The sequence below is a fragment of the Microcebus murinus genome, chromosome 1 (genome assembly GCF_040939455.1).
Source record: "Microcebus murinus isolate Inina chromosome 1, M.murinus_Inina_mat1.0, whole genome shotgun sequence".
Taxonomy (NCBI): domain Eukaryota; kingdom Metazoa; phylum Chordata; class Mammalia; order Primates; family Cheirogaleidae; genus Microcebus; species Microcebus murinus.
In genome coordinates this window covers 56,678,236-56,693,162 of record NC_134104.1, presented here as the reverse complement: position 1 = coordinate 56,693,162, position 14,927 = coordinate 56,678,236, and the positions used below count along the sequence as shown (strand labels likewise).

At 36.1% G+C, this 14,927-nt stretch overlaps 1 protein-coding gene across 2 annotated transcripts in view; it reads left to right on the top strand.

The window, feature by feature from the left end:
* Positions 1 to 14,927, top strand: part of CFAP44 (cilia and flagella associated protein 44) — a 94,983-nt gene that overhangs the window by 42,969 nt on the left and 37,087 nt on the right. For both annotated transcript variants that reach the window (XM_076001426.1, XM_012787506.3), the window contains 7 exons: positions 3,270 to 3,428; positions 4,464 to 4,697; positions 6,944 to 7,089; positions 8,354 to 8,624; positions 11,001 to 11,056; positions 11,223 to 11,385; positions 12,857 to 12,987. In XM_076001426.1, coding sequence (XP_075857541.1) covers positions 3,270 to 3,428; positions 4,464 to 4,697; positions 6,944 to 7,089; positions 8,354 to 8,624; positions 11,001 to 11,056; positions 11,223 to 11,385; positions 12,857 to 12,987 — 1,160 coding nt within the window. The remainder of the gene's footprint in view (positions 1 to 3,269; positions 3,429 to 4,463; positions 4,698 to 6,943; positions 7,090 to 8,353; positions 8,625 to 11,000; positions 11,057 to 11,222; positions 11,386 to 12,856; positions 12,988 to 14,927) is intronic.

The window sequence follows — 14,927 nt, the reverse complement described above, 5'->3', positions numbered from 1 at the left end:
ACTGGTTCATTCTGTTTCTTTATTAAAATTTTGAGAATATGGTTACCTTTGTCTTCATTCAAAGAGCAACAGTAATTGTGAATGATGCTAACATTGCATGGATAATTAATCAAATAGCATCAGGCTCTGAACTCCTTGACTCCCTCATCTCCCCTGAACTTTGCGGCTCACCCACACACTTTCACAGCCACTCACCGGACAAATGTTACTGTGTTTACATTTGCTACAGCTGCCATAACAAAATACCGCAGAGTGGGTGGTCTAAACAACAGAAATTTGTTTTTTCACAATCCGGGTGCTAGAAGCCCAAGATCAAGGTGTTGGCAGCGTTAGTTTCTTTTGCGAGCTCTCTGCTTGTCTTGAAGACAGCTGTTTCTCACTGTGTCCTCACATGGTCATCCATATGTCTGTGTTGTCTGTGTCATAATTTTTTTATAAGGACACCAGTCACAGTGGATTAAGGGCCTATCCAAACAACCGCATTTTAACTTAATTATCTCTTTAAGGACCCTGTCCGCAAATGCAGTCACATTCTGAAGTACTGGGGGTTCGAACTTTGACATATGAATGGGATGGGGGCATAATTCAGCCCATTAAAACCTTATAAGCACTCAAGCTTAAAAGTCAGCTATTCAAGTAACCTGTTCTCTGACTTCAACCTTTCTCCCTTCCTGACTATTCCTTTGGCTACTCCATCTCCAGTAGTTCTGTGATGGCACAGAGACCTCTATTTCCTTCACCATTTGCTTTCTCTAACTCACTGGTTCACTGTTTTCTTAACTTCCTTCCATATCCACCTTAAATTTTATGATTCTTCATTTCAGTGATGCAATGGACTGAATGTTTATGCCCCTGCTCCTCCAGTTAATATGTTGAAACCTCAATCCCCAATGTGAGGGGGTATTTGGAGATGGGGCCTTTGAGAGGTAATTAGGTCATGATGGTAGAGCCCTTATGAATGGGATTTAGTGTTCTTATAAGGGGATGAAGAGATCAGAGCTTGTTCTCTCTGTCATGTGAGAAGACTCCAAGAAGACAAACTACAAACCAGAAAGTGTGTCCTGACCAACACTGGATCTGCTGGTGCCTTGATCTTGGACTTCCCACCCTCCAGAACTGTGAGAAATGAATTTCTGTTATTTAAGTCACCCAGTTCATGATATTCTGTTATAGCAGCCTGAACTGACTGGGACAAACAAGGATCAATAGCATTCATCCAATGCCCTGATCTCCCTTGTCTCTTTTCTTTGCTACACGTCTAGCAAAAATCCATCCCTGAATGCCCCCAACTAATTTATATTTGCCTACAGTGATCAGCCAGGGGCTGCTGGTGATAGTCATATGTCAAGGAAGATTAAGTCCTCCATAATTTACTTATTCAAATGGCCTCAACACAATCTGTGAGATGGTTCAGAAATCCTATCATATTGCTCGTCCTGACTCCCTCCTTCACACACAATGACCATTTTAAAACTTCTCTTCCCCTCAAAGCTTCAAGCCTCCCACTCCCACTCTCACTGTCAGCATCACTTGCTTCATAGAAGATCTAGGAGCCCGCAGGCAGGAGCTCCTTCACTTCCCACTACCAAACAGAAAATCCCATTTATCTCCGCATGCACCTGCTCCTCCTCCCTCTTTTACAATAGAAGAGCTGTCTCCTTTCCTGCAGAGGGCCAATTCTGCCTCTTGTCCTTTTGTTTCTACTCCTTCCCACTTTTTTCAATATGTCACATTATTTTTCTTTCTTGTCATATAAATTTAACCTCGCCTGTTTACTGGATTGTTGCCATCAGTATTTAAATATGTTTTTGTCTCTCCTAATTACAAAGAATAAATTCCTTGCTCTCATATTAGCCTCTAGCTGCTGCCCCATCTCTCTTAGAAGCTGACTTTCTCAAGAGACTGACTATTCCCACAGACTCAGTGTCCTTATATGTCACTCTCTCCTGTATGTGCTCTCGCCTGGCTTTTAGTCTTACTATTCCACCAGATCAGCTCTCCTAAAAGCACCAGTGATATCTATTTAACATTTACTTCTTATCTTTCTTGACCTCTTAGCCTCATTTGACCCTGTTGATCTTTCCTTACTTGAAATACCATCTCCCTTTGACTTTTCTGGTACCATGCTTTCCTGGTTCTCTCCCCCATGTCTTGTCATTCCTTCTCAGTCTCCTTCACCCAGCCATTGAGTGTTAAGTTTCTTTAAGGCTGTCCCAATCTCTTTTCTTATTCTGTTCTCTTGTCCTCGGTGATGCCATCCAAGCCCACAATTCTCTTATAAGCCCAAATGTGCCACAGGACCTTTGCACATGGCGTTTAGTTAATATAGCATGCTCCTTCATACCCTCCCCTAACTCATCATATAATTATAATTTATCCATCCTTCACCTTGAAGCTCAGATACCACCTTCTCAAAAGCATTGTACAACCTACTTGTTCTTGTGGCACCTCTGCAGCACTTTGGCACTTATAATTTACATGTATCTATGTGATTTGTTAAATGACAGGCTCTCCTATTGGAGGCAAGCTCCATAATGGCAGAGACTGTAACTGTTTTTCTTATTATCATTTTAGCCCTAGTACTTAACAAAATGCTGGGTAAATAGTAGGCACATAACAAATAACTGTAGAATGAAATAACTAAAAATAAACATTTCAAGTAATGTGTCTGTGAAATATCAAGATGGGGATTTCCCATTCATGGTTAAATACTTGGTTTTGGAGCCAAGAGTGATGTACGGGCTGGAAAGATTAATTTGGAATCTAATTGCATGTGAGTGGTAATGAAGGTTATAAGATTTCCCAGGGAATGCTTGCTTATAGAGAGAGAAAAGAAGGAAGAGGATAAAAACCTTAGGAACATTCACATTTAATGAACTCAGGCAGATAGAGAATCAATCACCTGTGAAAGGAGGCAGAGATTGACTATGCTATCCACATACTGCAGATTTTCCTGGGCAGTCCTAATTTTAATATTCAGCCTTTTAGGCTAACAGATTTCACAACCATTTGGCTCAGAAAATATGTTATGGCATCTATAAAGGAACCAAATCTAATTTTAACAATTACTTTATTAATCAGTAATTATATAATAATAATTAGTAGCAAGCTTGATTTACTACCAATAACTGTAGTGAAAATTAAGTATCTTTTAAACATGGTTAATATATATAATAATAATATTTTTTCTGGTTTATAATCTTTTTGAACTATGCTTTTAAAAATTTGCCTAAATGTAAATGATATGTTTGATCTTTCTTTTTTTTTAGCCTGAAACTACTTTACTTATTATCTGTGAGAATGGCTATGTTCTTGAAGCTCCACTTCCCACCATAAAGGAAGAAGATGATAATAAAATAGTCTCCTATGAAATCAAAGACATGTGCATAAAATGTTTCCATTTCTCAAGTATCAAATCTAACATTCTGGTATGGAATATTCTTGAAGCATTATCTTCTAATATTTTTCTTTCTTCAGAATATAAAATATCCTGTGTTAAATGCTGGGGAATGCAAAGAAGAATAAAACATAGACCTTAAGGAGTTTATAATCTGGTATGAAAGCAGCTAACTATTAGAAAGCAGTAGTGAATAGATACTGAAATTAAAGTGCAATGTAAGGAATTTTAGAAGTATGCAGAGGAAAGGACAGATGACTGATGGAGGTCAAAGAGAGCTGCACGGAAGTTACATTTAGGACTTAAAGAATAGGAGGAGTTTTGACAGGGTGAGAATGGGGAGGATGGCAATAACCATTGGGAGAACATCCTGAGGGGAGCAGGGTTGTGAGAGTTTCAGTGTTTTCAGGAAATGAAGACTGGGCTGGCGAAATAGAGGGATGCAGTTTGTTGAGGGGCATAGCAAGAGTCTGTGACCAGGGCATGGGTCCCCTCTAATGCCAGCCAAGACATTTCAGTGTAGACCATTGGGATCCATTGGCAGTTTTAAGGAGGGGATTGAGGTGATGAAATAATATAAATTAGAGAATTCTGAGGGGTAAACAGAATGAAGAGGTGAAAGATGGGCAGCAGGAATATCAGTGTCAGGGGCTTTTGCAGTGGCCAGTTGATAGATGACGGGGGCCCAAATCACAGTGCTACTAAAATTGGAAAAAACTTTACTCGTGGACTATTTCAGTCCACCTAACTCCTGTGCTGACAGTGACAGGCTCTGAGAGAAACTGTACTTAGCTTCTCTATTTAGGAAAAAAATGACCAAATAATTCTATAAAATGAGCATCGATGGGGGTAAAACAAAATGGCAGTCATTCTGATGATTTGAAAGTTTTGATGATAACATATATCCTCACAGTGACAATTATTTTCACATGTTATTATTTGTTACCTCAGAGATGTGAGTTTTTCTAGAACCCCATTTTCCTTCAACTTTCTTTGTCATCCCCAGTAGTGTAAAAGAATGACTGTTATAGTTGTATTTATGTCTACTCAATGTCTCTTTTAAAAGAGATTAATAGAAATTGAAAAGAGAGAGCAACGAAAGAAGTTGAAGGAGAAGGAAAGGGAGGAAAGGAGGAGGAAACTAGCAGAAGACGAGGGAGAAGAGGAAGAAAAAGAACTCCAGGAGGAGGCAGAGGTGGAGGAAGAGGAGGAGCCATTGCCGCCCATCTTTATTCCACCAACCCCCTCTCCCATCCTCTGTGGGTTTTACTCTGAGCCAGGGAAGTTCTGGGTTTCTTTGGTAAGTAACAATGTACCTCAGCCCTCTTCCAATATAGTTTATAGTCATTATTTGTCACCACATTCTTTCTAACCCTGACATTAAGACTTCATTTATTAACTATTATTGATGTGAGTTTTGATGAATGAATGTGAATTACAGTTGTTTTTATATTATCTTAACATCTCTTCTACATGTCTACTTGTGCTATTATCATTTCGACAATCATAAATGTTCCAGCCAGGTCAAAGGGGAGAAGGATCAAGTGTAGAAGGGCAAAAGGTGAGGTGAGGGGTTTTCCAGCTGAGACTGTTGTTTTTTAATTTTGAAAATAATAGCTTTCATGGCAGTGTCATCCAGTAGACTTCTGGTTACATCTCAGTTTGCAACTGTGCTGGGTGGCCATATGGAAGTCTAGGAAGGTAAATGTTCTTAGATGGTCTTGCTGCCACCCTGAACCTGAAGGAAGAAGGAGAAATGGAAATTAGAAATACAAGTGCCAGGGACGTCACAATGTTGTGGGAATACATCCTTCAGTTATATACTTTTTACTCTTACATGAAACATTTTGTCAGTCTATTGCAAAGGAAGATTTTCTTTGTTATAAATTTGTCACAATTTTCAATTTCATCCACAAAAAACCCACAATTTCTTATAGACGTATATGTGGAAGATCATTACTAATTCATAACTGGTCCCAGGTTTTTGGTGAGGCCAGACAATGACTAACCAAGGACTGTTGCTGTAAGGAGTGATGAGGGTTGACTCTTCCCCTCTTCAATTTTTCCTAGAAATATAACTTTTGTAGCAACTTCTCAGGAGACAAGCAGGAAGAAGGATGGAATGCAGTGTTAGAGGTGCCGTAGGACTCCATTTATTAGTTCCTATACCCTTTCTATTTGTCTTCTGTGTTTTATGAAACAATTATTGACTACTATTGTGTGGAGTTCAAGGGGTGAATAGTTAGATAAGACATAGTTTCTGCCTTCAGGAAGTTTCCTAATGAGGGAAGGAGGCACAAAAACAATTAACTGTAATGCACTGTCATAGATTTTCAGTGTCCTGGCAACGGATGCAAAAATTATTCATTGTTCGACAAATACATTTAGTGCTTGCATTCAGGTTTGCCAAATAAATATTACAAGGGACATATTTACACTAAAAAATTGTTTTTTGTTTACCTGAAATTTAAATTTAGCTGAGTACCCTGTGTATGTATTTCTAAATATGGTAACCTGCTTATTTTGTACCAGGTACTATCCTAAGTAATTTACTTAACCAACCTATAAAGTAAGTGCTATTATTATTGCATTTAACATATGAAGAAATCAAGGCATGTGGATGTTAAGTAACTTATCCACGGTCATGTAACTAATAAGAGGTGAAACCAGGATCTGGATTCAGGCAGTCTGGGTCCAAAGTCTGTGCTCTTAACCATTAAGCTACACCAGTGAACAAGATTAAAGCATAGCTCACAGAGGTAGTGATGCCAACCCTGCTTGATCCAAAGATTTGCCAACTGGGTGCCTACAGCCAAGCAGATGTCTAGATTGAAAGCTAGCTGTAAAAACAATGATCCACAAAAACCTATTATTAAATACTGTTTATTCAGAATAATACCTGAAGAAATAAAATGGAATTCAGTAGGTAGAAGTGATAGCTCTCTTTTATTGATTTTACGTGGAAACAAATCACCATAAGGTTTTTTTTTTTTTTTTTTTTTGAGACAGAGTCTCACTTTGTTGCCCAGGCTAGAGTGAGTGCCGAGGCGTCAGCCTAGCTCACAGCAACCTCAAACTCCTGGGCTCAAGCGATCCTCCTGCCTCAGCCTCCCGAGTAGCTGGGACTACAGGCATGCACCACCATGCCTGGCTAATTTTTTCTATATATATTAGTTGGCCAATTAATTTCTTTCTATTTATAGTAGAGACGGGGTCTTGCTCTTGCTCAGGCTGGTTTCGAACTCCTGACCTCAAGCAATCCGCCCGCCTCGGCCTCCCAGAGTGCTAGGATTACAGGCGTGAGCCACCATGCCCAGCCTTGCCATAAGGTTTTTATTAGTATAATTATATAGTTACATACAAATGGAGAAGGGAGATACTTTATGGAAATAATAAACCTATCTCTAATCATAGAAATAACATAGAAATAGGTGGTTTGAAACATCTATTTTATGTTTTAAAATTTAAAATATTAAAAAGAATCCTCATGCATTCATATGTGTTATGTTTAGGTCCCACCTTTTAAGTTATTTATCTTTTTTCTAGGGTGGTTATGATTCAGGTTTTCTATATCACTGTGCATTCCCCCCTTATGACAAGAATAGCAATTTCAAAGAACAGAAAGATGAACCTTTTGATTTCCGTTTTCTTGAGGATACAGAGAATAATCCTGTCCAAACTATCACTTTCAGGTGAGCAGATTTTCAGAAAGCTCTAAAAAACGATATTTCATTAGCATCTATGTTTTTGTCCACCATGGATATTGTCCATTTGTGAAGATCCATCCAAATGAAGGGGTACTCAAACAATGTTTGGTGAAATAAATCAAGTGAATACATAGAATCAAAGCTAATACTGAAATGATATTTACATCCCCCATCAGATATTCTGTCAGAATTTCTGTTTATCTTACAGTTAAATTTTCTGTATTTACCTTGTGTTACTTAGGAGGATACTACTACGAGTCAGATAGTAAAGGTTCAGGGTTACAATGAAAGGTTCTTTCTGGGGAAATCACATATTTAATCATTAGCCCTTTAATAATTGAGAACTGGGCATTTATGTTAATTATTCTTCTGAAGACCAAATTTCAAATTGGCTTTTTTTCTCTATCCTTTTGTATTCGTCTGCTAGAGTTGCCACAACAAAATACCACAGACTGGGTGACTTAACAGAAATTTTTTTTTTTTTTTTGAGACAGTCTCACACTGTTGCCTAGGCTAGAGTGCTGTGGCGTCAGCCTAGCTCACAGCAACCTCAAACTCCTGGTCTCAAGCAATCCTACTGCCTCCCGAGTAGCTGGGACTACAGGCATGTGCCACCATGCCCGGCTAATTTTTTCTATATATTTTTAGTTGGCCAATTAATTTCTTTCTATTTTTAGTAGAGACGGGGTCTTGCTCTTGCTCAGGCTGGTTTTGAACTCCTGACTTTGAGCGATCCTTCCGCCTCGGCTTCCCAGAGTGCTAGGATTACAGGTGTGAACCACTGCGCCAGGCCTCAAACAACAGAAATTTGTTTCTCACAGTTCTGGAGGCTAGACCTCCAACATCAAGTCAGTGGGGTTGGTTTCTCTTGAGGCCTCTCTCCTTGACTTACAGCTATCTGCCTTCTTGCTGTGTGCTCCCGTGGTCTTTCCTCTGTGCTGTGACATCCTCTTGTCTCCCTCTGTGGCCTAATCTCCTCTTCTGATGAGGATATCAGTCAGACTGCATTAGCACCCACCCTAATGTTCTCGTTTTAACTTACTGACCTTTTTAAAGGCCCTATCTGAAAATATAGTTACATTCTGAGGTACTGGGAGTTAGGACTTCAACATATGAATTTTGGGGGTACACAATTCAGTCCATAACAACTTTGTCATTAAAAATTTAGTCATTTGTCAATTAATTTAAAATTGAACAGTATTTTAAGATTAATAGGAAGAACAATTTACTTTCCTTTTTTGTTTTATAGTGTCAACCAAACTATGATGTTTTGTGGAATGAAAAATGGAGCAATTCGAGTCTATCTCTTAAGTGAGAATGATCCTTCATTGACCACTTTGGAGGACTACTGGCACTACAGTGTGCATGACAATAATTATGGATGTATTAAAAGCATCACTACTAGCTTTGATGACCGTTTCTTGATGACTGCTGGAGTAGATAGTAATATCTTTGTTTTCAATATTTTTTCTGAATACATGTTAAGGAAAGACATCAAGGCCAAAGTGCCATCTGCCAGGGTATGTAAACTAACTAAACAGTTAATTAACAACAGCAAACTTTATTTTAAAGTAGTGATGATAAAATTGTTTATATTTTTAAAAAATTGAAAATTATTTAGACACATTCGCCTTATAGTCCAATCTTCCTACCAGTACCATGATTTTGACTTTCTGGTTCTTCTATATCAAATATTAAAGGTATTAAATTCTTCTTATTGTTAAAGGTGTGGAGTTCCCCAGATTAAAAAAGCAAATGTCCATGTTTCTAGGTCAATCTTTCTTAATCATAGTTTCTTTTTTTTTCAAAATGTACAATTTTTTTCAGATATATATTTTGCTTTTCATTTATTCATTTTATAAGGGGCATGTATAGGCTGTACAACATAAAATGTGCTTTTGAAAGGGATTGTAAAAATATTATTGCCTTTAGTTTTTGAATGTGACAGTGCGAGTCATGATCAAAAAATTCAGTATAAGTTATTCTACTCTTAGGCAGAATAGATTATTGGCTTTGTGATGAAGCTTGAGGGTTCAGATGCCCTAATTATATCCTTTTGTCCTGTCATAGAACCTGAATTTTCTATTATCAAAGTGGTTCCTTTGGATAAAGTCACTATTTAATAACCATTAGAATTGCTCTTAAAGACTAAGGAGTTGTATTAGAAAGATTCTAGTTAAAATTCCTAGACCATACTGGCTTCCCATTTAACAGGTAGCCTACTTGACAAGAATACACAAAAAATAAAGGGAAAATATGTGCAGGTAAATTTTTATTTCTTTTAATAGCAGCAAAATTTGGAGTCTGGGCTACTATTTAGAGAGGGTCCAGCTCAGAAAGAGGAATTACAGAAGGAACAGTATATGAACAAGGAGAATATCTTTCTACCTAGTTCTAGCCCTCTCAGTAGAAACCTATATTGGATAGAAAAAAATTTATTCCACATTCGAATATATCCTTTTATTTATGGTTGCAATCAGTATTTCTTAAATCACTGAAATAGACCCTGCTTTTAAGAAAGCAAAATTAGAAGTTTTTAAAAACCCACAAAAAAAACAAGCTCTGCATAGGTCTAAGGTTCTTACGGGACTTTAAAATCAGCTGAGGAGCCCTTAGAAGTGCAGATGCCCAAGCTTCATCAAGACAAACTAAATTGAAATTTCTGAAGGTGAGGCCCAGGTATCAGTGTTTTACAAAATATCCTTCACATGATTCTAATGTGCGGCCAGGATTAAGATCCATTAGCATTTATTTTGGAACTGTTGGAAGCACCCTTGTTTAACTCAACCTTATTGCAAACAGCTGTGGCCAGGAGACCTTGGCTGAGTATCAGTATCAAACCTTGGAAATCACACTGATATTAGAGAACCAAGGGACTTAGCTCTGGCCAATAGAAGAATAAAAAAAAATAAATAAAATTCAATCAATTTATGTTCTATGTGATTAATAGTAACTATAATTTATTAGCTATCACTATCTCATATTGTCATGTTCTATGACTTCACTTTTATTGAAGTCATAAACATTGATTTCCATAAATATATGTATTTACATTTCACATGTATGAGGACTGTAATAAAACAACTTGCTCAAAAGAGTCTTTATTTCTTTACAAAGAATACAGCAAAACAGGGACCTATCCATTATGAAAGAGGACAGAGAATAAACAAGTTCAGTTTTGTGAACTGATTAGCTACCAAACTAAGACTCTTTGTTAACTGGGTTATAATTCCTCTTCCTTAATATCGCAGATTAAGACATTATACGGCACAGCGCCTGAATAATCAAAGTATTTTTACGTTATTTACTTCTTAGTTTCCCTTAATTTAAACTTATTTCCTTCCTAAAAGGTGATTTCTGATTTTATATCTTTCTCTTTCAAGGAAGGGAATTATATTGTTCTTTGCATTTTCCATTTTATGTCTTCTTTTGATAAGGTCATATAAAATGCTTACTTTACGTATATTTTAAAATCTTCCTAGGACACATTGAGATATTTTGGGGAAGTATGCATATAATAAAGGGATGTATTAAAAATAGCATTTTGAAATAAACGATCTAGAACTTTTTTGTGAATTCTCTGTTAGTAACACACGAATATTAGTAATTCACATTTTTGGGGGGAATTACTGTGATATTAACATTTTGCAAACATATAACTAGGTTTCAAGACTTTTCCTATCTACCCCTTTAAATGAGACAAAAACAAATAAGTATAGTCATTTGTAACTTTTCCCTAGTTTGTTTTTTGTGAAACTACTTTTAGACCTGCAGTTGATAGAAACTGTCAGGAAAAAACAAAAACAAAAAACCTCTTCAATTTACTTCTTCCTACATATTTTAGGAGAAATATTATGCAGTTTTAAAGGGGTAATCTTTTATTTCTCTTCTTATAGTTTGGAATGGAAGTAGAGCCGATTCCAACAGATATTGAAGATCCCAAAGCCTACAGGTATGGGGTTTTTTGATAAAAAATCAAGGCCTGAGTTTTTGCAAAACCAGCCAACATTTTGCAGAAGTTGATCACGCTAAATGAATTTCCAAATTACTAAACAGTAATTTTCTCTTACTTTGTTTCTGTATCATAACCTGTTATTGTTTTAAATTTCTGTTTTCAGTATTGAGAATGCCAGGAGAAAAAGAGAATATGATAAGTTAATGAAAGAAGTAGAAGAAATAAAGGCTGGGAAGAGAGAACAACTCAAAGTTTTGAGGAATGAATTTAGGAAACTATTAGAAATGAACGAAGAATTACCAAAGCATATGCAGTTTAAACGGACAGTAAGCCTAAAATAATTTTAATTTTAACATATGCTATTCCTGAATCAAGACTAATATTTTGCCAGCAAGTAAAAACACTTAAAATCATCTTTATACTTGCCTTCATCTGGCCAGTGAGTTTGTAGCAACTAAACTACTGTAGAACTTGACACACCACATGGGCTGGAAGCAGATGAGCCTCTTTATATAACACAAAGTTTTGTATTGGATTTAGCAACCTTACTTTTTTTTTTGGTAACAAGATAAAATATGAATATAAGTTTGAATCTGGTTATCAACTCATTGTATCTAACCAATATATCTGTTGGGTAGATTCTTGTATAATTTGATTCTCTTTGGTTCCATTTCTGTAATATCAGATCTATTGAAAAGATAGTACCTGGTTGATGTACAAAGTTTCTGAAAGATGACTTAGTATAGTTGTAGCTAGGGGGATAATCACAAAATTGTTTAAGCCAATTTTGTATTTATTTATTTTTCTTGTGGGACTTATTGCAAAGCCTCATGTACTTACTAGTAATTGGCTTTTTCATTTTGTACTACTTCCTAAATGGAATTACTGTTAAGAGTCCAGTGAAGTTAAAACCTAGAATTTATCATTCTGAATATACCAGTGGATTACTTAGTCCTGTAATTCTAGAAGCACTATGCCAATTTCATATGAAAAATGCTTTGGTGAAATCATAATGGTTAACTCATAGTGGTTGAAAGACCAATTCATAATAGTTAAAAGGTTTTTATGCTGTTTTACTAAGAAAAATGTGGATACTTCCAGAGTATGGATGATATAACTTAAGAAAAAGAATGACTGAGGCAAGTACCCACAGTACTTTAACTAAGCACTTTGCACGCATCATTACTTAAATATTTATAAAACAAACACCTCTGGAATGAATAATTACTATTCATGATCCAGTGTAAATGCAGGCTCTGACATTTTTCCAGGGACAAAGGTAAGAAACATGAAGCCTCTAAGTATCCTTATGGAAGAAAATGGACCCCTTGGTGGAGGACACTCAACAAGAACTTGGTGATGTAAAGAAGGCACCAAGGACTGCCATCTTTCCTGGGTGGGGTCATACCAGAGGGGATGTTCAGCTGATGACCAACTCGGCCATAAACATACCCTGTAACAAGCTAGTTATGTAACGGTAGTATCTTTGGGATGGTGAGAGTATTTTTTAAAAACTGTGTACACTCTCCAAATATTGATAGTATTCATTATTTTTATTGTGGGGAAAAATCTTTAAATGTGTAACTTTATTTGAATTATTATTTTCTGAGAACTTTTCTTCATATATTGTGGAGGGTTAGGTCAAAAGTATGCTATGTTCCCTCTGTAATAGAGTTTATGATATTTTGGATTTATACAGTATGAATTTGAGGGACAAAACTTAGAAATCTGTATCTGTGTATGACATGGAGGATTGATAAAGTACCCATTTTGAAAAACAAACCTAATTTTTTGCAGGATTTTGATCTAGATTCCAAAATTCGTGCTGAGATTAACAGAAAAACAGCTTACAAACTTCAACAAGTGCGAAAGGAATTAGCTTGGGAAAAAGAGAAACATGAACTTGGCCTGAAGAAGCTACGGAATAGGTAGGATCCATATTTCCTATAATTTAAGGTGTTTGAGAGCACATATTTGAATAAAGTATTTTATAGTAGTGTCAACGAAGTGGCCAGACAGGAGGTCTCCTGAAGTACCGACTGGCTTGAAATCTAAGGAATCATCTTGTTGCTGCTATAGATGTCTTCCTAAGATTTCTGCTCACTCCTTTCTAGTTTAAATGTGGGAAATTTAACACTGAGATTTTAAAAATTATAAAATACGTATTTATGTTCTGTTTTTGACAAGTTATTTATCAAATTAATATATGATCACATATGTGTTAAGACATCAACAATCAAATAGAACCAAAGAACTTTTTTCTTTGATTCCTCTGATGCATTAATGCAACTTCCCAGAGGAAATTACTTTTTTTGCCTTTTATTCAGACATCATTTACATATAATAAAGTACATAAATCTTAACTGAACAGCTTGAAAATGTTTTACAGATATACGTATGCATGATTCAGATTAAGATATAGAACATTTATATTTATAGCACTCCAGTTTCCTCATGGCCCCCTTCTACCCCACTTACTTTCCAAAGTTGACTCTTTATTGCCATTAATTAGTTTTGTCTCCGATCTTCTTACAAATAGAATGTTATGGCATGAACTCTATATAGCTTCTTATGCTTTTACCATGTCTAAGATTATCAGTGTTGTTGCATGTAGTAGTAGTAGTTCATTCTTTTTCATTGCTTTGCAATATTCCATTAAATGATGATACAATTTATTCATCTACTATTGATAAATATTTCAGTTGTTTCTATTTTTTGGATACTATGAATAGTGCTACTACAAAAAATTCTTGTGCATGTGTTTTGGTGGATATAAGCACTTATTTCTGTTGGTTATATACCCACATGGGGAACTGCTGGGGTATAGGTTATATTCATGTTTAGTTTCATTGGATGCTGCCAGTTTTCCAAAATGTTTCAATCAATTTCCATTCTGACCATCAAAGTATGAGAATTCCAGTTGATCCCCATTGTATTAGTTTCTTAGGGCTGCTGTAGCAAAGTACCACAAATTGGTTGGCTTAAAAATCACAGTTTTTTATTGTCTTACAGTTCTGGAGGCTGGAAGTCCAAAACCAAACTGTCGGGCAAGTCAGTTCTTTCTGAGAGCTGGGAAGGAGAATTTGTTGCATGCCTTTCTCTGAGTTTTTGGTGGTTTGTCAGCAGTCTTTAGTTCTTGGCTAATAAATGCTTCACTCCAAATCCTCTGCTTTCACTTGGAATACTCTCTGTTTCTTCGCATAGTTTTCCCTGTGCATGTCTGTCTCTGTGTCCAGATTTCCCCTTTTTATCAGGACACCAGTTATGCTCTATTAAGGCCTACTATAATATTCTCATTTTTAACTTGATTACCTCTGTTAAGACCCTATTTTCAAATAATGTCATATTCTGAGGTGATGGGGTTAGGACCTCTACAAATCTTTTTGGGGGGACACAGTTAAATCCATAACACTTATGTTTGTCATCACTTGAGATTGTCAGCCCAATTTCAGCTATTCTCTAGTGGTATCTCAGTATGCTTTAATTTGACATTTCTCTGACAAGTGATGATTTTCAGCCCCTTTTTATATATTTACTGGTCATTTATATATTTTCTGTTGCTAGATATTGATTCAAGTCTTTTGTTCATTTTAAAAATTGGATTGTAAAAGTCATATATTTTATTAATAGATATGAGTCTTTGGTTATTTTCATAAATATATGAATGACTATATATATGACATGTGCCTATATATGCAAATTTGTGTGTGTGTGCATATGTAAAATATCTTGCTCTAGCCTGTGGCTTTACTTTCTTAATGGAGTCTTTTGTTCAACAGAAGTTTTTAATTTTAATGCAGTTCAATTTATTAGTCTTTTAAAAAAGATTAATGCTTTTGTACTCAAAGAACATTTGCATACTCCTAAT